The following is a 25812-nucleotide window of genomic DNA, read 5'->3' on the forward strand; positions in this document are numbered from 1 at the left end:
GTATCCAAAATTATTGAACTATTGACCATTCCTACAACCTTTCATCCTGGGTCTTACGCTTAACTTACCAATGTTGTCAAAATGAAACCACATGTTTTTAAAAACAACAAAGTATCAACAGTAACAAAAGGTTTAAGAAACTTGTATTTTGACCCAAAACCTGCTGCAAGAGAAAGAGAGTGACGGGTCGATACCCTAAAGACAATGTCTAAATTGCTTAAAAAACATTTGCCATGTTTCGTTACCCAAACGTTGCCAAAGTTGTCTTTTTTTTGGCAATTTAGACAGTTTGAAGGAGTTTGTCTGTAGTTTTTTTTATAATTAAAGACAATAAATTACATAAAATTTGATTTTTTATTTTGTTGCCGTGGTATCAAACAGGTATCGCTATAGTCAATGTTTACTCTGAACATATTGAAGTCTAAAAATTCTGGTATTGTGACGACCCTTCTTATTAAAGCTAACAAAAATGTAAAAGGACAGTGCCTCATGTTCTCTTCTCTACAGTCATGGAGCAGACTGTTAGCTTAGCTTAGCACAAACACAGAAAGCAGGAGAACGTTAACCTGCCTACAGTCAGTCTTTAGCTCGTTAGCTCACCAGCTGATCATAACAGCATCCTGTAGTCGGCTGGTCAAGGCAAAACATCTGAGGACCCTGTCAGCCAATCGGAAGCCTTCTTGAGTCAGTTAAGTCACTTCCTGAAAGTAAATAACAAATTGACTTGTCCTTCATTGTCAGAGGTCTCCTGAAGTGACAGACTGCTCCTTTAAAGTGTAAAAACAGCTTGTGATGACTCGGCGTGTTAATAATCAGCCTCAGTGTGGGGATCAATATATAAACAGCATTATACAATCTATAACCTGATCATTATATTATAAGTGACCTGAACACCTGCTGACAGTATGTGTGTGTGAATGAGTGTGTGTGAGTGTGTGTATGTGTGTGTTGCTTCGGTTCACTGTGTCTCTTACTGCCTCAGCATTAAAGTGTCATTATTGCCTTGAACATGGTGCCAGCTCATTATTATACAATATACAAAGACCCAATATGAATCCACATGAAACGTTATTAACAGGCAGAAACCTCAACAGAACCAGAGCAGACATCTGCTGAGACTAGATGGATACTGCAGTTTAAGCCTAAAGCAGCATGACTTGTTGAGTTGGTCTAAGCCTGAGCCACCCATTACTGAAAGCTTTATTTAAAGAGTCCATATTATGCCCTTTTTGAGGTTCGTATATTTAATCTATGTACCTACTTTTGTACATTCACAATAGGTATAATAATAAGTGTCTGTTTTCATGTACTGCTCCTCCTTGCTCCCTCTACGCTCTGAGTCCGTCAGCTGTGCTCTGCTGATCCCACACTGTTAGACCCCACGTGGGCCAAGTCTGCTCTGATTGGTCCGCCAATCCGCTCTGTCGTTATTGGTCAGTTGCTCAGCACGCGTCTCGGAAATTTCAACATGAGCTGCAGGGCTTGCCACAACGAGCCAATGGGCTTAGATCAGTGATCTCACACTGACAATGACGCCGGACTGACAAATTTTTATCGAGGGGGGCTAGAACCGAGCGTTACATGCAGCTAATGCTACAGCTAACAGGAGGATGTAGGAGAAGCTGTGTTTCCGCGGACTTTGAATTTTTGTACATAGATGTGCCTAAACATGCACAGGACACTTGGAAAACACACTAAAGGGCATATAAAACCAGAAAAAGCATAATATGGGACCTTTAAAAAAAAGACTACACCTAAAAGTACAGAGGGTGTCTGCCTACCTGACCCTGACTGGTAGATGATTCCACAGGAGAGAGGCTTGATAACTGAAGGCTCTACCTCCCATAGTACATTTAGAGCAGGGGTGTCCAAAGTGCGGCCCGAGGGCCATTTGCGGCCCTTGAGGGGATTTTTGTGGCCCGTGACTTCAAATGAAGAATCAGAAGATTTTGGCCCGAGGCCTCGATTAAGACTGGCACATTATCTTATTTTTATTTTTCATGTTAACAAGGTCTGAACAATATTCCTAAAATAGAGAATGTTCAGTAACATGTATGTTGTTGTTTTTTTAAATCTACAGCTTTTACTATTTTCCACATTTTTTTGTAAACTATGAAAAAAAACTCATGCACAGTTTTTGCAAACAAGCGGATTGTTGTTTAACCATTTAATGACCTGAGCTAAATGCAGAAAGCTTTTCCAAAAAAAAAAGGACCACGTTACAGGCTTGATTCTGAGAAAAAAACAAATAAAGTTGAACGAAGAAATCAAAATATTTGATTTCCTTCTATTAAAGGGTTTCTTTAGCAAGCCTTTTGATTCTGATCTACAAAGCCTTAATATTTTTTCAACTATATTTTAAAAAACAAAACCTGTGGCCCGCCAGCGATTCTAACACGACAATTTTGGCCCACAAGAAAAAAAGTTTGGACACCACTGATTTAGAGACTGTAGGTACCACGAGCAGCAGTGGTTCTAGACTACTTTTACTAAGGGGGCCAAACTGGGGCCAGTTGTTTTGTCAGAGGGGAACATTAAACCCAGGTGAAAAATAGACAAAAATGATCGCTTTAAAAATATATTATGCCAAATAATAGTATACTACAAAATGATTTATATTTGTTTCAGTAACAGTATTTAATACTAGATTTTGAGTCCGGTTGTTGAGTCAAATACAGTGTGTGTGTTATTAGGGGGGTGCTTCCTTTTGGACGGGTGGCCACAGGGGGGACCAAGCTCAGTGTTACAGGGGCACTGGCCCTTGTTGGCCCCTGCCTAGAACCGCCCATGACGAGCAGGCCTGCATTCAGGGTGCGTTATGTTCTCGAAGGGTAATACAGCACTATTAGCTCTTTAAGATAAAGATGGTGCCTGACCATAAAGAGATTTGTAAGTGAGAAGAAGGATTGAAAAAAATATTCTAAATGTTAAAAGGGAGCCAGTACAGAGAAGTCAACACAGGAGTAATGTGATCTATTTTTCTATGGTGGCCCTGAAGTGCAAAACACATCAACAAATCAAAAAACACAACGACAAAGAAGAAAACACAACAACAAATTACAAAACACATCAACAAAGAAGAAAACACAACAACAAATTACAAAACACATCAACAAAAAAGAAAACACAACAACAAATTACAAAACACATCAACAAAAAAGAAAACACAACAACAAATTACAAAACACATCAACAAAAAAGAAAACACAACGACAAAGAAGAAAACACAACAACAAATTACAAAACACATCAACAAAGAAGAAAACACAACAACAAATTACAAAACACATCAACAAATTACAAAACACATCAACAAATCAAAAAACACAGCGACAAATCCAAAAACACAACAAAAACAAAAACTTGTTGTGTTTTTTGATTTGTTGTTGTGTTTTGTGATTTGTCGTTGTGTTTTGCACTTCAGGGCCACTGTAATTTTCCTAGCTTACTAGACTCACATTTTTAATCATTTGAAGAGAAACATTGAGAGAAAAACACAATATTTCTGTCCCAACAAGAAAAACAAAAATGTTGACCGAACGTCTGCCGCTGACGTAATGACGCAGCGTGCGCCGAGGGCGTGTCGTGTGGTCGTTTGCCGTCGGACCCGGAAGTGATGTGCAGTCAGCAGACCGAGTGAAAACAACAACATCAGCTCTCTGTTTTGTCTGAAAACCCCGAAGCCTCCCGCGGACTCACCGATCTCTCTCCCGGAGCATTCCCGGCGAAGGGTGCTCTGGAGGCGGGCAGAGATGTGGATCCATCCCGAGGAGGTGCTGCTGGCCGGAGCTCTGTGGGTCTCGGAGCGGGCCAACCCGTTCTTCATCCTGCAGAGAAGGAGGGGGCACGGACGGGGAGGCGGCCTGTCCGGTGAGTCAATATCATAGTCCATGTACACACCGTTATAATCTGCGATAGACAAGACCATATGCAAGAGTTTACAGACGACCAGGGTGCAGGCTGGTCCTTACACACCTTTATAGTCTTTAACAGTAGGATCCTCTGCAGACCAAGTACACAACAGACTGATAGAGACCTCCACAGACCGTCTGAGTAGTCTACACTACAGACCATCAAAGAACTCTACAGACCAGTTTAAATAACATATCATTATATTCCCATACACACCATCATGGTACACTTCAGACCACAACAATAACATGTATCATATCTATATATTGGCAAAGATCCAGGGGCGTCTCCAGGATTTCTTGGCCCCATGAAAAGATCTCACATTGGGCCCCTTCACTATACAGCCTCAGCAAACCCTGAGATACTGTAACTACACCTCCATTACACAAATGACCCATTCAGGGATTTAAATTAAGGTCGTCAACATTTTTACTCCTTCAATATTACAGCGGCTTTCCTGAAGACGAAGCCGCTGAGAGGTGGAGGTCGGGCCTAATTATATTTGTCCGACGCGCTTTCAAAAGAATACTGTGATACGTAAAATTTATTAACAAAAACAGTTTGAAACAAAAACATCAACTTAACTTATGATAACGTGCATTAACTCATAATCACAGTGATAATAGCGGTCAACAAAAAACACGTCAACCCAGCTCGCCCCCTCTCTTCCACTGAGAACAAAAGGTGAACAGGTGATATCCCCCTACTCAATATAATCCTAATAAATGATATAATAATCAATAACCCAAAACACCAATATATAACAGACTGCCTTAACCTTAAATAAATACCACAAAGACAATTATATCAATCCATGGCTCCAACAAATACCTTTTCATACCATACATTTTCAAAAGATACATTCACTGTTATTTTATCGATTGGTAATATTAAAAAGTACTGAAGCTTTAGACAGCTACATCCAGTCAAAATTTATTTTTGGGCTTTTTGTGCCTTTAATGGTTAGATAGGACAGTGGATAGAGTCGGAAATCAGTGAGAGAGATGCTTGAGACCGCCTGCTTGAGACGACAGCCTCCATACATGGGGCGCGCGCACTAACCACTGCGCCACCAGCACCCCATCCAGTCAATTTCTTAAGACAGGTTTGTAGGAGAGGAGTGAATCCATCAAACACTTCAGGTAAACTCGTACATGCTGTTGAAATTATACAGATATGTTGGTTCCATACAGAAACTACTGCAAACAAAAACTACAGATTTGTTTCAGAACCGTTAAGGGCAAAGAGAAAGACTCCAGCTTACTGTCTCGCTTTATGCTGACATAACCTTCATCAGGTATAGCCACTGAGATAGATGGTCACCTGACGCTCCTTAGTCCATCATCAGCCAGGGAAGAGTCCAAAGATCATGATAAAGCACAATAAATGTTAAAAATGTAGCCTGTGTAACATTTTACAACACAAATTGAAAAGTGAGTTTCATCATCTATCATCAAACCATCCTGTAATGAAAAGTCACAAAACGTGAATGTTTGAATAAATAGGTCGGATATAAAATATTAGCCATCGTCAAAATAGGGTTCATCATACATTAGAATGATGTTGAGGTTGGAAATGTTTTCTTGCTGCTGTTTCACCTAATGAAGGTTGTTTAGACCGAAACGTTGTATGATCAAATAAATATGTCAGTATGGAGTGAGACAGTGTTTTACCCTCCTCAGACGTCAGCTGTCACACATTTAGGAGGGCAGATATTTTTTTCAACACAAGGAAGAATAAGGGCCCCTTCCTCCATTTGGGACCTGGGTAGTCAGACCCAGGCCCACTTTTTGTTCCTCGACTACGCCTCATCATGTACTCATGATTATGTTCAGTGTAAATATGTGCAAAGTACAATCTGAATGTCAGCACTGAGTAAAAAATCTTCATTCAATTTTCAATCAATTTTATTTGTATAGCGTCAACTCATAACAAGTGTTATCTCGAGACACTTTACAAAAAGCAGGTAAAATACCTTACTCTTTGTCTGTTAACATTACAAAAGAGCAGGTAAAAAGACCATACTCATTGTTATATTACAAAGATCCGGCCTATCCATCATGAGCACTTTAGCAAAGCAGCAAAAGTTACAGTGGTAAGAAAAAACTGCCTTATTAAAAGGCAGAAATCTTCGGCCGGATCCCCGGCTCATGATGAAACAGCCCTCACAGGCCTAGACTGCTCCGGGCTTGGAAAGGGATAGGGGGGAGAGATGGGATAAAATGCAGGAAGAGGGATAGGGAGCAAGGGGGTGGGGGGGGGGGGGGGGGGGGGGGGGGGGGGGGGGGGGGGGGGGGGGGGTGTTGTTCATGTCATTAAGCTCAGACATCACTAATATCATATAGATATGATTACTAATTAGGGTTATTACCAGAAATTAAACTCTGATGTGATTCTAGTAAAAATCGAATGACATCATTAGCTGTTTAAATACAGCAACAAAAATAGTCCTAGAAGTAAAAATATTCCTAGACACATATACAATTAATTGGTTTTCATTTTCAAATTAATAAGAAAATGCCATTTTTGATGTATTCATTTCTCTCCTACACACCTGTCATATGATAGATAGATAGATAGATAGATAGATAGACTTTATTGTCTAGACAGAGACAGAAATTCTCCTTTGACAAGGCTCGAACAATAGACACAACTTACATTAAAAACAGAAAGTGCAGTACATTAAAAGAGAACTTAAAAACAATAGTTTCTAAAAAGGGGGGTCTATTTGATTTTGTTCAGAATGGTTATTGCAGAGGGAATGAAGGATTTTTTGTAGATGTTTTTCCGGGCCAGAGGGACTTTGTAGCGTCTGCCTGATGGCAGTAACTGGAAGGAGTGGTTTAGGGGGTGAGTGAATATGAATTTAGATGTTGTTTTTGTAAGTTTCAGTACTCTTTGATACTATCGATTATTAAAACAAACAGAGATTATATATTTTATAAATGTATTATTTATAAGACACGTGATCATTGAAAAGTGTCCAAATATCAAGCATCTTGACAACCTTAGTACTAATATCTGAATACATATGGAAATAATGATGAATTAAAACAACACCAGTATTGTTATTGTTGTTATTATCATTATTCACTGTATTGTTATCACAATAGAAATATTGACAAGTACAACATCTAAAATAATAATAATAAAGCACTCAGTGTTCTTAAGGCTGAAATAGATTTCCTGTTTCTGACTCTGCTGGCTGACCACCGATCACAACACACACATATGACACTGAACACAACCCACACACACGCGCGCACACACACACACACACACGCACACACGCACACACTTATATGCTGACTGTCGTTTTATTAGATTTTACTGCAGAGAACTTAAAACTAAACAAGCATCCAGATGGAAGCTCTGCTCATCGTCCCTTTAGGCATGTTTCAGGTCTGTGTGTCCATCTGGAAGTCTGATGGAGTTTATGTGTTTTAATATGAACAGAAGAGGTGTGTCTGGGAGTTTTCTGCACTTTAATAAGAAACCAGCAGATTGAAGATTTTAGTCCGCGTGACTGCAGAGACTTTTAACAGCAGTGAACCTGAATCATGGTGACTCATCGTGACTGCTCTGCACTGATGTGTTCATCAGTCAGCTGACAGGAAACGAGCCATGACCCACACTCTATGTTAACACAATCAGCTGATCCATATGTTTTAATGTTTACCTGTTTCTCAGACATACAGCAGACAGGATGAAGCGTGGCTGCATGTAAACACTATCCAGCTGCTCCTGCACATTTATACAGAGCTGTGGAAACATTTAGAAGTTCTTGAGAGGGTAAACAATGTTAAACATTCAGAAAATAACATCTAATTTTTCAGTTTACGCCCACTTTGTTTTTATTAGCCGAGTGATTCCCAAAGTGGAGCAAGGGACTTATAACGACAGCTTAACAAAAACAATGCCCACCGTTTTTCACTGCTAGTAAAGTATGGCACATTTTGTAAGCGGACTTCCAAGTAAAAGTAAGACTGAAAATGAATCTACATCAGACGTCACAAATCTGAAGCTTCAAGTTACAGAATCACCTTGAAATGCTTTCTCTTTAAATGTGGCTTGTTAGGGTTTTTTTTCAGTGTGTTGCAAACTTTTGAGCTCAATTCTAAATAAAGTAGAGTCTTCACTGACAGTGTGTTTAGTGTATTTTGATATATGTTGATGTGTATGGTAAAGGGGTGGTGTGGCTTGAAAATGTATTCATCTGCCAAAGTGGGGACCCAGCAGAAAAAGTTTGCATTAGCGACACTTGCTCACTAAACCTCCTCACAAATGTCTCTCTGGCAGTAGCTTTGGTTTATAACTGTGACTGAAGAGTTGTTTTTGCTTCTGTAATTTTTGATACTATCAACCAAAAAATTGTATTGCAAGTGGTATCGAAACATGTCAAAGTTTAGAAAAATCCAGAGTGAGATATGAACCATAGACTGTGAATATTAGTGGACAAAGCCTGAGTGATAAGAGATAAGATAATCCTTTATTTATCCCACAGTGGGGAAATTTACATTGTTACAGCAGCAAAGAGCAAAGACTGCAAACAAAAAGTGAACACAGTACAATTTAAATAAAAAAAAGAGACACTCTACTGTTACTGAAGGGGGTTATTGAAGGTCAATTGGTGGTCGCCGTACTGGCAGCGCTGTCTCAACCTAACTTTCAGTTAACCTAACGACAGGCTGAGAGCTGGAGCTGAGTCGGGTTTCAAGCCTCCTGGCAAACTGTTACAACGCGCCACAACTCGTCAGTCTGGACAGCTACACACCTTATTTAAAATGATGCTTATCCTTCATCCAATCAGCATGGAGGAGTTGTCAAAACTTCACCCTACAGTGTGTGCCGTTAGAGACGTAATCTAATCATAACTATTTCATTTTTTGAACCAGGCTGTAAGCATGTTCATTTCTGCTGTGAAATGTGGTGTGTGTGTGACCTCTGGTGATTCTGCCAGCCTACAGAGGGCCTGAAGGATGAACTGCAGGTTTTTGGCTTCGTTTTTCAACAGCAGAAGTGGCCGCTTAATAAAATCCCATGAAACACATTTTGAGATCCATCAGTGTCTTGTTTTATCTGATGTTTATTCATAAGAAACGTCCTTTTTTCAATTTTATTCAGAATAAAAGTAGTCTGGGATCCATCCATGCTACAATGCTAACAGCTTCTAACAGGAGCTGTTAATAAATGCTAGCTGTTCATTGAGCATCACACAGACTACATAGAAAGACAATGAACTAATTAACACCCTGACCTCTGACCTCTGACCTGTCTACCTTTCCAACTCTCTACATACCGACTTTTCCACCTGCATATGTCTTTATGTCCACCTGTCTACTGTCCATGTGTGTGCAGGTCTTCTGGTGGGGACTCTAGACGTGGTTCTGGACTCGAGTGCTCGAGTGGCTCCCTACAGGATCCTGCTGCAGACGGCCGACTCTCAGCTCTACTGGAATATTGCCTGTGGTGAGTGAGGTGTACTGGGAGCACTTCGATTAGCTGATGGAGTGTGGGGTATTTTAGTTGACCCTCAGCACTGTCTTGCAGGCTCGTCCAGGAAAGAGATCACTGAGCACTGGGATTGGCTGGAGACCAACCTGCTGCAGACCATCTCCATCTTTGACAATGACGAAGATGTCACCACCTTCGTCAAGGGAAAGATATCTGTATGTCACTTCATATTTCCACCACCACATTTCTCTTTCCTCCTCTTGTGATCCTGTTAACTGAGTGATTCTACTTCCTGCAGGGAATCATTGCTGAGGAGAACCGGCTGAATCAGGCGGAGGAGCAGGAGGAGGATTGTGGGAAGTTTCGGGAGGCTGAGCTGAAGATGAGGAGGTTGTTTGGGATGCCTGATGAAGAGAAGCTGGTGAATTATTACTCCTGCAGCTACTGGAAGGGCAGAGTGCCCCGGCAGGGCTGGCTCTACCTGTCCGTCAACCATCTGTGCTTCTACTCCTTCCTGCTGGGCAAAGAGGGTACGACCAGCCGATCACAGTTTAATGATGTCATTAGAATCTGTCTTCTCTGATGACTTTGATTAAGTGTTTGCTTCTCTATATACTAAGGATACTTCTGTGGTTATTTTAGATAGTTTGTTGTATTTAGGATTTTTCTATAGCTATTAGAGTACTTCTTGAGTATTTTTGGGGTCTTCTGTAGTAATTTAGGGTTCTGTGTACTTCTATAGCTACTAAGGGTACCTCTGCAGTTATTTAAGGTACTTCTGTAGTTAATTAGATTTTAGTTATATAGGGTTCTTCTATAGCTATTTAGGGTACTTCAATAATCAATCAGTATACTTCTGTGCTTACTTGGGGTAATCCTGTAGTTATTTAGGGTACTTTTATAATTATTTTAGGGTAGTTTATAGAATAGAATAGAATTACTTTATTGATCCCAAACTGGGAAATTGTGGCGTTACAGCAGCAGGTTATCCAAACACACAATATGAGCAAAAAACACAATGTTAGCAAATCTAAACACAATATAATATTAAATACAAAGTAAATAAGCACTAAAAATATCAAAACTAAGAATGTGAATATATACAACCAGGATTTAACTTAGCATTACTAGTCTTAAATATGAAAGATTAAATGTAAATGTGCAAAAACAGAGTTGTAAATGGACAGTATTGACATAAGTTAAAAGTGCATGAGTGTATTTTGTGGTTATATAGGGTATTCCTTTTGCTTTTAGGGTACAACTGTAATTATTTATGGTATCTGTTTTTAATACTTTGGGTAGTTTGTGGTTGTTTAGGGAACTTCTGTAGTTGTTTAGGGTGATTTGTGGTTATTTAGAGTACTTATTTAGTATAATTCTAAGTATATTATGTATTAGTATAATTATGTAGTTATTAGGTTGCTTAGTTATTTAGGGTGTTTCATTAGTATTTACCCCTGAATGACCCTCCACAGTGACCCTGGTGGTGCAGTGGACCGAGGTGACCCAGTTGGAGAAAAATGCCACCCTGGTGTTTCCAGAGAGCGTTCGAGTGAGCACACGTCACACTGAACATTTCTTCTCCATGTTCCTGAACATCAACGACACCTTCAAGCTGATGGAGCAGCTTGCCAACATCGCCATGCGTCAGCTGCTCGACAACGAGGCGTTCGCCGCCGACCGCTCGCTACCCAAAGCCACCAAGACGCTGAAGAACGTCTCTGCGCTGAAGAGGTCTCACTATGTTTAATATCCAGACGCCTGTTATTGAGCTGAGTAGGGTTCATGTAGGAAGGATTCTGATCTTATAAAAAAAGCTTCATAAGCAGAACCACACACATGAAGGGAAAGAGTTCTAATACATTTAAATACTAATGATTAGTAAAAACACAAAGACAGGTTATGATGCTCCTCAAACATCAAATGACCCTCTGCCACTCATTCAGGATCTTTCTGTCATTTGCGTTTGACCATTTCTGGTGTTTCCTGTTTCAGGGATTTAGACGCCCGGGCGAAGAACGAACGGTATCGCACCATGTTCAGGCTGACGCAGGACGAGCGTTTAGACGGGCACACAGACTGCACACTTTGGACGCCGTTCGCCAAGATGCATGTGGTGGGACAGCTGTTCATCTCCAACAACTACATCTGTTTTAACAGCAGAGAGGAGGATCTATGCCAGCTCATCATTCCACTCAGAGAGGTAAAGGAGCTGCTCTCAAACTAAGTATCATATAGTATATGGCGCTTTGTAATACTTTGCTCTCTCATCTTCAGGAAAAAGACATTAAGAACATCATAATGCAGCCTTACACATTTCGTATAATTAAATTTAAAAAAGATGTTTGTTCTCATTTCTGATTACATTATATGTTAAATTCCAGTGCGTTCATATTTGTCACTAAACATTCATGACACTCTCACACACAAAATGTTCGGGTTTAAGACTGAAGAGCCCGAATGTCCCACAGACTGTCCATCTTTAGACTCTCACGACATCAACACCCCTGTTTACCCATAATCCCCTGCTCCTCAGGTGTCCATCGTGGAGAAGGCGGACAGCAGCAGCGTCCTGCCGTGTCCCGTTTCCATCAGCACCAAGAACAAGATGAACTTCCTGTTTGCCAACCTCAAAGACAGAGACTTCTTGGTTCAGCGAATCTCCGACTTCCTGCAGCGAACACCCGACAGCTCGTGGGGCGACACCAACCCGTTGTCTCTGATTGGTCACTCGGTATGTCACTCATTAACACTGATGGATAACAAGCTTAAATTCTGCCAGGGTCAGGATGTTTTTGTTTTTTTGTGTCCTTAGGCATCTGCGTCTGCAGTGTCTGAGTCTACCCAGAGAGGGCAGCATTTTCACCCCGGACTGCCCACAGCCAGCCAAGGTCTGCTGGCGCTCTACCACCGAGACGCTCCTGAGGACCTGGGACCCAAAGCTGTGAGTATTATTACCATGCAGCATTGTTACCATGTGTAGCGCTGTTAGAGACAATGAATGCCCATGTAAGAGTTCGCTGTTCCTGAATTTTTTCATATTGCAATATATACCGCTGAAAGGAAAGATATCGCAGTGTCACTTTTTTTCCAATGTCCTTCAGCCTTAGTTTGAGGTGAGAGCAATGAATGAATGTGGATGGAACAGAAACCAATGAGGATCTGAAGAACATCAGATCAGCTGTGACGGCGTGTTGTTTCCAAGAATCATTTTTTCAGTTTTATCTTTTTGTCAGTTTAGTGTAATTCACTGATACTGAGCAGAACTACTGGACAGGGCGGAACTGGACACAGAAACCTTTAGAGGAGAACTTTTAAGAAACCAATAAGTACTGTTTGTTTCTGAGGAGGACTGTTGAATCCATAGCAACATAGATCTGTGTCACCTGTAGATTTAAAGAGTTCATCAACACAAGCTTGATGCTTCACTTCAGTCTTTCTGTGTGTGTGTGTGTGTGTGTGTGTGTGTGTGTGTGTGTGTGTGTGTGTGTGTGTGTGTGTGTGTGTGTGTGTGTGTGTGTGTGTGTGTGTGTGTGTGTGTGTGTGTGTGTGTGTGTGTGTGTGTGTGTGTGTGTGCGCGCGCGTGCGTGTGTCCCTGCAGATGAAGGAGAAGATGAAGGAGGAGTCATGGAACATCCACTTCTCAGAGTTTGGACGAGGAGTCTGCATGTACAGAACCTCCAGAACCCGAGAACTCGTCCTGAACGGGATCCCAGAACACCTTAGAGGAGAGCTTTGGCTGCTCTTCTCTGGTCAGTTCATTCATTTATTCATTCATACATTCATTCAGCAGACATGAAAGCTGTGGCTGCAGATTTCTGGTACCTGATTCATCATCAGGGAAACGTTCATTTGTTCACCTGTCCACATGTTTTTTTTCCAGGTGCGCAGAACGAGATGGCTTCTCACCCTGGTTACTATGGTGACCTGGTGGAACAGGCCATGGGACTGTGTTCGTTGGCGACTGAGGAGATCGAGCGCGACCTTCACCGCTCCATGCCGGAGCACCGCGCCTTCCAGAACGAGACCGGGATCGCTGCTCTGCGCCGCGTCCTAACCGCCTACGCACACCGCAACCCAGGCATTGGATACTGTCAGGTTATTTGAAAATACAATTAAAATAAACTATTAACTATCAGTTTATATAAGAAGTTATTTTAAATTATTTTTTATTTATTTTTCAGGTTATATAAAAACTCATTTAAAATAAATCGTCTTATTTGTGATTTCCTTCAGGCGATGAACATCGTCACCTCCGTGCTGCTGCTCTACTGTCCAGAGGAGGAAGCCTTCTGGCTGCTGGTGGCGCTATGTGAGCGAATGCTGCCGGACTACTACAACACCAGAGTAGTAGGTCAGTGACATCATCAGAATCAGTGACATCATCAGAGTCAGTGACATCAGTAATCGGTGACGCCATCAGAGTCACATCAACACCAGAGTTTTAGGTCATTTTATAACCTAGCAGTGTTTTATCAGCAGTTCTGCGGTGCAGCCACATGGGGGCGCTGTCGCTGTCTGATGTAGTGTGGTGTCCCTTCAGGTGCTCTGGTGGATCAAGGCGTGTTTGAGGAGCTGACTCGGGCCTTCCTCCCCCTGCTGTATGAACACATGCAGGAGCTGGGAGTAATCACCACTATCAGTCTGTCCTGGTTTCTCACCCTCTTCCTGTCAGTGATGCCCTTCGACAGCGCCGTCCTATTGGTCGACTGCTTCTTCTATGAGGGCATAAAGGTCATCTTCCAGGTGAGGCAGGACAATTCATTAACACTGCACTTACGGTTTTTCTGACTGTTTACTGACCTGTCACATGTAATAAAACTACTAACCTGTCTGCAGGTGGCACTGAATGTTCTCCACGACAACATGGACGCCCTGCTGTCCTGCAGTGATGAGGGCGAGGCCATGACCATCCTGGGCAGGTACGACCAGAGTAAAGTCCATGTTGTAGCCAAATTTTGAGTCTAGTTTAAAATCCAAAGTGTGGTTCAGATTGAAATCCTAATTTTTGTCAAGAGAATAATCAAAGTTCTGTTTTTGTGTCAGAACTGATTCAAGCTCTGATAGTGTCCCACACACACTGAGAGGGTGTCCTTCATCCTCATCACACTCTGTCCTCTCTGAGTGTCTGAGGGAGAGCTTTGTCCTCTGACAGGTGAACTTAACAAGTGTGTGTGTGTGTGTGTGTGTGTGTGTGTGTGTGTGTGTGTGTGTGTGTGTGTGTGTGTGTGTGTGTGTGTGTGTGTGTGTGTGTGTGTGTGTGTGTGTGTGTGTGTGTTTGTTGGTGTAGGTACCTGGATAATGTAGTAAACAAACAGACTGTGGCTCCACCCATCCCTCACCTGCACGCCCTGCTGACAAGTGGAGACGACCCTCCGCCTGAGATCGACGTCTTCGACCTCATCAAGTCGTCCTATGAGGTCAGTCATGGCTCAGTCTAATTCCTGGTGCAGCCTGGTCAGTCTATTTTCTGAAATGTTATTTGAAGTAATTTTTCTTTTTCAGTAAAATTTCTTCATCCTTTCATTCTCTTGTCAGAAATTTGGCACCCTGCGCTCTGATGTCATCGACCAGATGAGGTTCAAGCAGAGGTTAAAGGTCATACAGTCACTGGAGGACACTGCGAAGAGGAGCGTGGTGAGTGCTGTTAGCTTACTTTGTGCTAATGCCTATGTGCCAATGTAGACCGTGTTTACAGGTGTGTGTGTGTGTGTGTGTGTGTGTGCAGGTTAGAGCGATGATGACGGAGTCCGCCTTCACTATCGAGGAGCTGGAGGAGCTGTACTGTCTCTTTAAGGTCAGGAAGGAAAAACTGAGAGAGGGAAGAGTCATGAGCAGCAAAACAGATTGAGTGTGTGTGTGTGTGTGTGTGTGCGTGTGTGATGTCACAGCCCTTTACTTCCTGTTTCAGTCGAAACACATGACCAGCTGTTACTGGGGCTCCAGCAGCTCGGCGGCAGAGCGTCACGATCCCAGCCTGCCGTACCTGGAGCAGTACCGCATAGACCCCGCCCAGTTCACTCAGCTGTTCACCGCACTCGCCCCCTGGATCTGTGGAGGCCACACCCCCACCCTGTCAGCCCGCCTCTTCAGACTGCTGGACCAGAACCAGGACGGGCTTGTCAACTTCAAAGAGTTCATCACCGGACTGAGTGAGGCTATTCCCACGAACACCTCACACCTGTTTGTCAATGACACTTGTCTGTACTGGTTCACACTCACAACGTGTGTGTGTGTGTGTGTGTGTGTGTGTGTGTGTGTGTGTGTGTGTGTGTGTGTGTGTGTGTGTGTGTGTGTGTGTGTGTGTGTGTGTGTGTGTGTGTGTGTATCCTCAGGCGGGATGTATCATGGAGACATGACAGAGAAACTGAAGCTCCTGTATAAGCTCCACCTCCCACCAGGTAAGCTGACCTGCATGTTAAGCTCCGCTCCTGAGTCCAGTTAGCTGTTTACAAAGCAGCTTCAGAATTACCGCTTCAGTTTTTAGAACAATAAAGGTTGCCATGGTAACTGATGCTGCATATATCTCACAAATAGATGCCTCAGTCTGATTTTTAATCAATGTTTGTCTGTCTGTTTGTTTGGCAGCTCTGTGTCCAGAGGAGGCGGAGTCTGCCTTGGAAGCGACAAACTTCTTCACAGAGGACGAGCGCGGTAAGACTGTAACTACTTTTTAGTTTAGTTTAGTTTATTTGCACATTTTTTGAAAGAAGAATCAAACAGAAAATAAAAAAATAAAAAATAAAACACATGTGCAGGTGAGGTAGAAACCCATGAGGGCTTATCTCAAAACCTCACCTTAAGAGGTTAAACAAAGTTAAAATAAAATACAGTAAAAATAACAAAGTAAGAATATTTACTATCACAAATCAAATTTACCCAATTTGAAAATTACATACAAACATTGAAAACATAAAAATAGAGCAAAACAGGACATACAGTATGTAGACAATATAACAAAATCAGGACAATTCACTATTCACTACAAATCTTTCTGACATCAACGCATTTCTGAGTCTCAATTTGTATCTAGAAAAAGACAAAAAATCATCAAGTAAATAAATATGCGTGTTCATTTCGTCATCATTTATATACAATTTCACCATTTCAGAGTTATATTTCATTTTTCCAGCAAATATCATGAAGTTAGATTTTTTCACATTTAATGCCAATTTATTTGTTTTAAACAATTTGAATATGCAAGAAGGCCATTATTTACTTCATTCATGAGTTCTGACAAATTTTTAGTGGAGACAAGTAAATTAGTAACATCTGCAAATAATAACGGGCATATTGTGTTTGATACTGTTGCAAGATCGTTAATGTATATGAGAAACAGTAACGGTCCTAAAATGGACCCTTGTGGGACCCCACACTGCATCATAGTTCTCTCAGACTCTACACCATTTATGTTGACATACTGCTGTCTGTTATATACATAATTACTGAGCCACTTCAGGACTTTTACATTAAATCCATATCTATATAGTTTAGCTAGTAAAATTTCATGATTTACAGCATCGAATGCTTTAGAGAGATCCAGAAAAATACCACATGAAAACTCTTTATTTTATTTTATTTTTATTTTTATTGAGTTTTTAACTTGAACAGTACAAATCGCTGCATGATGTACAGAATACAAAATATAAAGCCACCCATCCCTACCCAAACCCTCTTACCTCCCCGATCCACCACCCAAAACCACCCTCAGTCCCCCCCCACCGCAATGCTTTTAACAACAATGATAGCATAATGTACTGTCTACACATATACATACATTCATCCACATACAGTTAGTTAACACAAATAATCCAGGCATTTTCAGCTGCTCCTATTAAACCCCATAATCATCAAAAGTGCTATGTGTCATTCAAAAACGCTTTCTTTTCTAATGCAGAATGAATCTTGTCCACTAGTTGTAAGTTTCTTGTGTTTATAAGTCACAGCTGGTTCTGCTCACCTGCCGACTCGTGAGCTTTATTTACTGTGTATGACGACAGGACTCGACAGGTTTCTGCAGCTCTGTGAGGACCTGTGAGGTGTGTTTATGTGATGAACATGAGACAGACAGCTCAGGGTATCATCACAAAAACATAAAATATTGAATCAGTCAGCAGGTTAACTATTTACAACAATAACCATTTACACTTTTCTATGTTTCTGAGCTCACTCAAACTCCGACCTCCTCTCTGCCTATCTTTTTTCTTCTTTGTCTGTTTTTTCTTCTCCTTCTTCTTTCACTTCTTTTTCGTCTTCTTCTTCTTCTTCTCTGTCGTATATACTTCCAGAATCTTCTTCCCTGTGTGATCTGGACACTTCAGGGCAGCAGGAAGTGACCTCAGGTTTGTGTCTTGCTATGTAATCTGACACCTCACCGTGTTGCTTCAACAGCAGTGATGTCACAGCAGACCATTTGGACAGACTCTGTGTGACATCATTTCCTCTGAAAGACGATCGTACATGATCGCTGAAAGTAGAACTTATTTAATGTTTGTTTTTTTGATGATGATGATGATGATGATGAAGGTGGTTTCATGTCTGTTTGCAGGTGAGGAGGGGAAAGAAGGAGGCGTAGACAGCGAGGACAAGAAAGGTAAATGATCCGCCCACTGTGGAGACTGGTCAGGTGATGTGCCTGTAGTGTGTGACGTCGCAGATCATAGCCTGTGATGTCACATTAACTCAAACTGATCGGACTCAGTTCACTCATCGTGGATCCAGACAGACGATTCCAAAACTATACAAATCAGGAAGGTCAACACCTGTGCCACCTGTTGCCTGTGACCTATGACCTGTGTGTTGTTTCAGAGGAAAGGCTGAAGGACTACAAGTACTACCTGAGGATGTGGGCCAAAGTGAAGGAACTAAAGACTGAAACAATCAAAGACCTTCCCAGAATGAACCAGGTGAGTTGACCTCACACCTGTCTATAAGTAACCGGTCAGTCAGTCAGTGATTCAGTCAGTCAATATGCAGACCCTTTATAAAAAGACCAGGTGTAGACCATACTCTTTACTATATTATTATATAAGACCCAGCATTAATCCACCATGAAGCATCACCATGGCAACACTTAGCAAAGTTTCCTAGTTGTAGTCCAGACACGAGCTGCAGATGAAGAGTCTTCTAAAAAAGAATAACAAACACATGGACGAGTGTTTCTGCATCGTTTTCAGACAGGATGTTCCTGATTTTAGAGATGTAGTGAAGGATGACCTGTCTCACTCTGTACCCGTCTCTCTCTCTGATGTACTTTCTCTCTCTCTAATGACCTGTCTCTCTCTCTCTGTCTCTCTCTCTCTCTCTGTCTCTCTCTCTCTGTCTCTCTCTAATGACCTGTCTCTCTCTCTCTCTCTAATGACCTGTCTCTCTCTCTGTCTCTCTCTCTCTGTGTCTCTCTCTCTCTCTCTAATGACCTGTCTCTCTCTCTCTCTCTAATGACCTCTCTCTCTCTCTCTAATGACCTCTCTCTCTCTCTCTAATGACCTGTCTCTCTCTTTCTCTAATGACCTGTCTCTCTCTCTCTCTGATGACCTCTCTCTCTCTCTCTCTCTCTCTAATGACCTGTCTCTCTCTCTCTCTAATGACCTGTCTCTCTCTCTCTCTCTCTAATGACCTGTCTCTCTCTCTCTCTCTCTAATGACCTCTCTCTCTCTCTCTCTGATGACCTGTCTCTTTCTCTCTCTCTAATGACCTGTCTCTCTCTCTCTCTGATGACCTGTCTCTCTCTCTCTCATGACCTCTCTCTCTAATGGCCTGTCTCTCTCTCTCTCTCTAATGACCTGTCTCTCTCTCTCTCTAATGACCTGTCTCTCTCTCTCTAATGACCTCCCTCTCTCTCTCTCTCTCTAATGACCTGTCTCTCTCTCTCTCTCTCTAATGACCTCTCTCTCTCTCTCTAATGACCTGTCTCTCTCTCTCTAATGACCTCCCTCTCTCTCTATCTCTCTCTCTCTCTCTAATGACCTGTCTCTCTCTCTCTCTCTCTCTCTAATGACCTCTCTCTCTCTAATGACCTCTCTCTCTCTCTCTGATGACCTCTCTCTCTCTCTCTCTCTAATGACCTGTCTCTCTCTCTCTCTCTCTCTAATGACCTGTCTCTCTCTCTCTCTCTCTCTCTAATGACCTGTCTCTCTCTCTCTCTAATGACCTGTCTCTCTCTCTCTAATGACCTCTCTCTCTCTAATGACCTGTCTCTCTCTCTCTAATGACCTGTCTCTTTCTCTCTCTCTAATGACCTGTCTCTCTCTCTCTCTCTAATGACCTGTCTCTCTCTCTCTCTAATGACCTCTCTCTCTCTCTCTAATGACCTGTCTCTCTCTCTCTGTCTAATGACCTGTCTCTCTCTCTCTCTCTAATGACCTCTCTCTCTCTCTCTAATGACCTGTCTCTCTCTCTCTCTAATGACCTGTCTCTCTCTCTCTCTCTAATGACCTGTCTCTCTCTCTCTCTCTCTAATGACCTGTCTCTCTCCCTGTCTCTCTCTCTCTGTGTCTCTCTCTCTCTCTCTAATGACCTCTCTCTCTCTCTCTCTCTAATGACCTCTCTCTCTCTCTCTAATGACCTGTCTCTCTCTCTAATGACCTCTCTCTCTCTCTCTAATGACCTGTCTCTCTCTCTCTCTCTGATGACCTGTCTCTCTCTCTCTCTCTAATGACCTGTCTCTCTCTCTCTCTCTCTAATGACCTGTCTCTCTCTCTCTCTCTAATGACCTCTCTCTCTCTCTCTCTGATGACCTGTCTCTTTCTCTCTCTCTAATGACCTGTCTCTCTCTCTCTCTGATGACCTGTCTCTCTCTCTCTCATGACCTCTCTCTCTAATGGCCTGTCTCTCTCTCTCTCTCTAATGACCTGTCTCTCTCTCTCTCTAATGACCTGTCTCTCTCTCTCTAATGACCTCCCTCTCTCTCTCTCTCTAATGACCTGTCTCTCTCTCTCTCTCTCTCTCTCTAATGACCTCTCTCTCTCTCTCTAATGACCTGTCTCTCTCTCTCTAATGACCTCCCTCTCTCTCTATCTCTCTCTCTCTCTCTAATGACCTGTCTCTCTCTCTCTCTCTCTCTCTAATGACCTCTCTCTCTCTAATGACCTGTCTCTCTCTCTCTCTGATGACCTCTCTCTCTCTCTCTCTCTCTAATGACCTGTCTCTCTCTCTCTCTCTCTCTCTCTAATGACCTGTCTCTCTCTCTCTCTCTCTCTCTAATGACCTGTCTCTCTCTCTCTCTAATGACCTGTCTCTCTCTCTCTAATGACCTCTCTCTCTCTAATGACCTGTCTCTCTCTCTCTAATGACCTGTCTCTTTCTCTCTCTCTAATGACCTGTCTCTCTCTCTCTCTCTAATGACCTGTCTCTCTCTCTCTCTAATGACCTCTCTCTCTCTCTCTAATGACCTGTCTCTCTCTCTCTGTCTAATGACCTGTCTCTCTCTCTCTCTCTAATGACCTCTCTCTCTCTCTCTAATGACCTGTCTCTCTCTCTCTCTCTAATGACCTGTCTCTCTCTCTCTCTCTCTCTAATGACCTGTCTCTCTCTCTGTCTCTCTCTCTCTCTCTGTGTCTCTCTCTCTCTCTCTAATGACCTGTCTCTCTCTCTCTCTCTAATGACCTCTCTCTCTCTCTCTAATGACCTGTCTCTCTCTCTAATGACCTCTCTCTCTCTCTCTAATGACCTGTCTCTCTCTCTCTCTCTGATGACCTGTCTCTCTCTCTCTCTCTAATGACCTGTCTCTCTCTCTCTCTCTCTAATGACCTGTCTCTCTCTCTCTCTCTAATGACCTCTCTCTCTCTCTCTCTGATGACCTGTCTCTTTCTCTCTCTCTAATGACCTGTCTCTCTCTCTCTCTGATGACCTGTCTCTCTCTCTCTCATGACCTCTCTCTCTAATGGCCTGTCTCTCTCTCTCTCTCTAATGACCTGTCTCTCTCTCTCTCTAATGACCCCTCTCTCTCTCTCTCTCTCTCTCTCTAATGACCTGTCTCTCTCTCTCTAATGACCTCCCTCTCTCTCTCTCTCTAATGACCTGTCTCTCTCTCTCTCTCTCTAATGACCTCTCTCTCTCTCTCTAATGACCTGTCTCTCTCTCTCTAATGACCTCCCTCTCTCTCTATCTCTCTCTCTCTCTAATGACCTGTCTCTCTCTCTCTCTCTCTCTCTCTAATGACCTCTCTCTCTCTCTAATGACCTCTCTCTCTCTCTCTGATGACCTCTCTCTCTCTCTCTCTCTAATGACCTGTCTCTCTCTCTCTCTCTAATGACCTCTCTCTCTCTCTCTCTCTCTCTCTCTCTCTCTCTCTCTAATGACCTGTCTCTCTCTCTCTCTCTCTAATGACCTGTCTCTCTCTCTCTAATGACCTCTCTCTCTCTAATGACCTGTCTCTCTCTCTCTAATGACCTGTCTCTTTCTCTCTCTCTAATGACCTGTCTCTCTCTCTCTCTCTAATGACCTGTCTCTCTCTCTCTCTAATGACCTCTCTCTCTCTCTCTCTAATGACCTGTCTCTCTCTCTCTGTCTAATGACCTGTCTCTCTCTCTCTCTCTAATGACCTCTCTCTCTCTCTAATGACCTGTCTCTCTCTCTCTAATGACCTGTCTCTCTCTCTCTCTCTCTCTAATGACCTGTCTCTCTCTCTCTCTCTAATGACCTGTCTCTCTCTGATGACCTGTCTCTCTCTCTAATGACATCTCTCTCTCTAATGACCTGTCTCTCTCTCTAATGACCTCTCTCTCTCTCTCTAATGACCTGTCTCTCTCTCTAATGACCTCTCTCTCTCTCTCTCTAATGACCTGTCTCTCTCTCTCTCTAATGACCTGTCTCTCTCTCTCTCTCTCTCTCTCTCTGATGACCTGTCTCTCTCTCTCTCTCTAATGACCTGTCTCTCTCTCTCTCTCTAATTACCTGTCTCTCTCTCTCTCTCTAATGACCTGTCTCTCTCTCTCTCTAATGACCTCTCTCTCTCTCTCTCTCTGATGACCTGTCTCTTTCTCTCTCTCTAATGACCTGTCTCTCTCTCTCTCTGATGACCTGTCTCTCTCTCTCTCTAATGACCTCTCTCTCTAATGGCCTGTCTCTCTCTCTCTCTCTCTAATGACCTGTCTCTCTCTCTCTAATGACCCCTCTCTCTCTCTCTCTCTCTCTCTCTCTCTCTAATGACCTCCCTCTCTCGCTCTCTAATGACCTCCCTCTCTCTCTCTCTCTAATGACCTCTCTCTCTCTCTCTCTCTCTCTCTCTCTCTAATGACCTCTCCCTCTCTCTCTAATGACCTCCCTCTCTCTCTATCTCTCTCTCTCTCTAATGACCTGTCTCTCTCTCTCTCTCTAATGACCTCTCTCTCTCTAATGACCTGTCTCTCTCTCTCTCTGATGACCTCTCTCTCTCTCTCTAATGACCTGTCTCTCTCTCTCTCTCTCTCTCTAATGACCTGTCTCTCTCTCTCTCTAATGACCTGTCTCTCTCTCTCTAATGACCTGTCTCTCTCTCTCTCTAATGACCTGTCTCTCTCTCTCTCTCTCTCTAATGACCTGTCTCTCTCTCTCTCTCTAATGACCTGTCTCTCTCTCTCTCTAATGACCTCTCTCTCTCTCTCTCTCTCTCTCTCTCTCTCTAATGACCTCTCTCTCTCTCTCTCTGATGACCTGTCTCTCTCTCTCTCTCTCTAATGATCTCTCTCTCTCTCTCTCTCTCTCTCTCTCTCTCTAATGACCTGTCTCTCTCTCTCTCTCTCTCTCTCTGATGACCTGTCTCTCTCTCTCTCTCTAATGACCTGTCTCTCTCTCTAATTACCTGTCTCTCTCTCTCTCTCTAATGACCTGTCTCTCTCTCTCTCTAATGACCTCTCTCTCTCTCTCTCTCTGATGACCTGTCTCTTTCTCTCTCTCTAATGACCTGTCTCTCTCTCTCTCTGATGACCTGTCTCTCTCTCTCTCTAATGACCTCTCTCTCTAATGGCCTGTCTCTCTCTCTCTCTCTCTAATGACCTGTCTCTCTCTCTCTAATGACCCCTCTCTCTCTCTCTCTCTCTCTAATGACCTCCCTCTCTCGCTCTCTAATGACCTCCCTCTCTCTCTCTCTCTAATGACCTCTCTCTCTCTCTCTAATGACCTCCCTCTCTCTCTCTCTCTCTCTCTCTCTAATGACCTGTCTCTCTCTCTCTCTCTCTCTCTAATGACCTCTCTCTCTCTAATGACCTGTCTCTCTCTCTCTCTGATGACCTCTCTCTCTCTCTCTAATGACCTGTCTCTCTCTCTCTCTCTCTCTAATGACCTGTCTCTCTCTCTCTCTAATGACCTGTCTCTCTCTCTCTAATGACCTGTCTCTTTCTCTCTCTCTAATGACCTGTCTCTCTCTCTCTCTAATGACCTGTCTCTCTCTCTCTCTCTAATGACCTGTCTCTCTCTCTCTCTAATGACCTGTCTCTCTCTCTCTCTCTCTCTAATGACCTGTCTCTCTCTGATGACCTGTCTCTCTCTCTAATGAACTCTCTCTCTCTCTAATGACCTGTCTCTCTCTCTAATGACCTCTCTCTCTAATGACCTGTCTCTCTCTCTCTAATGACCTCTCTCTCTCATGACCTGCCTCTCTCTCTCTCTCTAATGACCTGTCTCTCTCTCTCTAATGACCTCTCTCTCTCTCTCTCTAATGACATGTCTCTCTCTCTGTCTCTCTCTCTCTCTAATGACCTGTCTCTTTCTCTCTCTGATGACCTGTCTCTCTCTCTCTCTAATGACCTGTCTCTTTCTCTGATGACCTGTCTCTCTCTCTGTCTCTCTCTCTAATGACCTGTCTCTCTCTCTCTAATGACCTGTCTCTCTCTCTCTAATGACCTGTCTCTTTCTCTCTCTCTAATGACCTGTCTCTCTCTCTCTCTAATGACCTGTCTCTCTCTCTCTCTCTCTAATGACCTGTCTCTCTCTCTCTCTAATGACCTGTCTCTCTCTCTCTCTCTCTCTAATGACCTGTCTCTCTCTGATGACCTGTCTCTCTCTCTAATGAACTCTCTCTCTCTCTAATGACCTGTCTCTCTCTCTAATGACCTCTCTCTCTAATGACCTGTCTCTCTCTCTAATGACCTCTCTCTCTCATGACCTGCCTCTCTCTCTCTCTAATGACCTGTCTCTCTCTCTCTAATGACCTCTCTCTCTCTCTCTCTAATGACATGTCTCTCTCTCTGTCTCTCTCTCTCTCTAATGACCTGTCTCTTTCTCTCTCTGATGACCTGTCTCTCTCTCTCTCTAATGACCTGTCTCTCTCTCTGATGACCTGTCTCTCTCTCTGTCTCTCTCTCTGATGACCTGTCTCTCTCTCTCTCTGATGACCTGTCTCTCTCTCTCTCTCTCTAATGACCTGTCTCTCTCTCTGATGACCTGTCTCTCTCTCTGTACCTGTCTCTCTCTCTCCTCAGGAGCAGTTCATTGACCTGTGTAAGACTCTGTACAACATGTTCAGCGAGGAGCCTCTCGAGCAGCAGCTCTATCACTCCATCGCCACCGTCGCTAGCCTTCTGCTTCGGATCGGGGAGGTCGGAAAGAAGTTCAACAACGGCGGCAGGAAAACCGACGACCCTGTACAGGCCCCGCCCCCAGTGCCTGAAAGTGAGGAGGAGGAGGGGCTTGGACTGGGGTGCTCGGGTGAATCTCAGGTGTGCCGGGCTCTGGCAGAGGCTCAGCTGGAGCCGGCGGCTCCGCAGACATCCGACGAGGAGACGAAGGACGACACGTCGGTCTCGTCGTACTCGGTGGTGAGCTCCGGCTCGCTGCAGTGCGAGGACATCGCTGACGACACCGTGCTGGTCGGCAGCGGTGAGCAGAGGCAAGGCAGCGTGCTGGACGTGGATTGGTCGATCACCTTTGAGCAGGTACTAGCCTCACTGCTGACAGAACCGCCACTTGTCGACTACTTCGAGAGGAAGAGGGATCTCCAAAGCAAGATGGACGCCTGTAAGGCCCAGCGAGTCGTGGAGCGTCAGATGAGCTCCACCTCCGACCATGAACTAGCTCAGCAGTCCATCTGATCCTCCCTCACCTGAACTCATCACTGACCTTTACCTGTGAAGGTGTTCTGTATTGAAACACTCTCTGCAGGATCACCTGGACTGAAAGCTAACAGAGGAGCAGGTCAAAGCTGAACAAACTACGGAAGCCCCAGAGACCCAAACCTTTTTTTTCAACACATGAATGAATATGAAAATTACTTTTATTAAATGTAAAAAAATCTTAAGTATATGTTAACTGTTTCTTTTTTTGTTGTTGTAAAGAACAGTGAACAGAAACAGAACAATCTGCTGATTAAAGAAATATAACAGAAGACTCAGCTAATAAACAAATATGTAAACATTGATTTTAAATAGTGGATTTATGTTTCAAACAGGCTGAAATATTAAGTTTTTACATTCAGAAAATAAAAGTTTACGGACTCAGTTAAATAACAAAATAAATCAATGTTTAAACGTG

General features: G+C 43.1%; 1 protein-coding gene across 1 annotated transcript; it reads left to right on the top strand.

Moving 5' to 3' along the window:
- The first annotated feature begins 3603 nt into the window (after positions 1 to 3603).
- On the top strand, positions 3604 to 25812 carry LOC132982256 (TBC1 domain family member 9B). The gene is made up of 23 exons (XM_061048627.1): positions 3604 to 3870; positions 9271 to 9381; positions 9463 to 9581; positions 9665 to 9896; positions 10842 to 11100; positions 11362 to 11569; positions 11903 to 12100; positions 12182 to 12310; positions 12968 to 13118; positions 13250 to 13464; positions 13603 to 13720; positions 13910 to 14112; positions 14206 to 14288; positions 14657 to 14786; positions 14905 to 15003; positions 15095 to 15163; positions 15278 to 15518; positions 15702 to 15767; positions 15955 to 16020; positions 17655 to 17708; positions 17915 to 17959; positions 18175 to 18272; positions 24765 to 25812. The coding sequence occupies exons 1-23, from the start codon at positions 3753 to 3755 to the stop codon at positions 25371 to 25373; spliced, it is 3621 nt and encodes a 1206-aa protein (XP_060904610.1). The 5' UTR covers positions 3604 to 3752; the 3' UTR covers positions 25374 to 25812.

The sequence above is a fragment of the Labrus mixtus genome, chromosome 10 (assembly GCF_963584025.1).
Source record: "Labrus mixtus chromosome 10, fLabMix1.1, whole genome shotgun sequence".
NCBI lineage: Eukaryota > Metazoa > Chordata > Actinopteri > Labriformes > Labridae > Labrus > Labrus mixtus.

Bases quoted from the DNA above. Each gene is read 5' to 3' on its own strand.
- LOC132982256 (XM_061048627.1), top strand. From the start codon at position 3,753: ATGTGGATCCATCCCGAGGAGGTGCTGCTGGCCGGAGCTCTGTGGGTC. The intron at 12,101-12,181 runs GTATGTCACTCA...TTGTGTCCTTAG, and splicing joins TGTCTCTGATTGGTCACTCG to GCATCTGCGTCTGCAGTGTC. The intron at 15,519-15,701 runs GTGAGGCTATTC...GTGTATCCTCAG, and splicing joins AGAGTTCATCACCGGACTGA to GCGGGATGTATCATGGAGAC.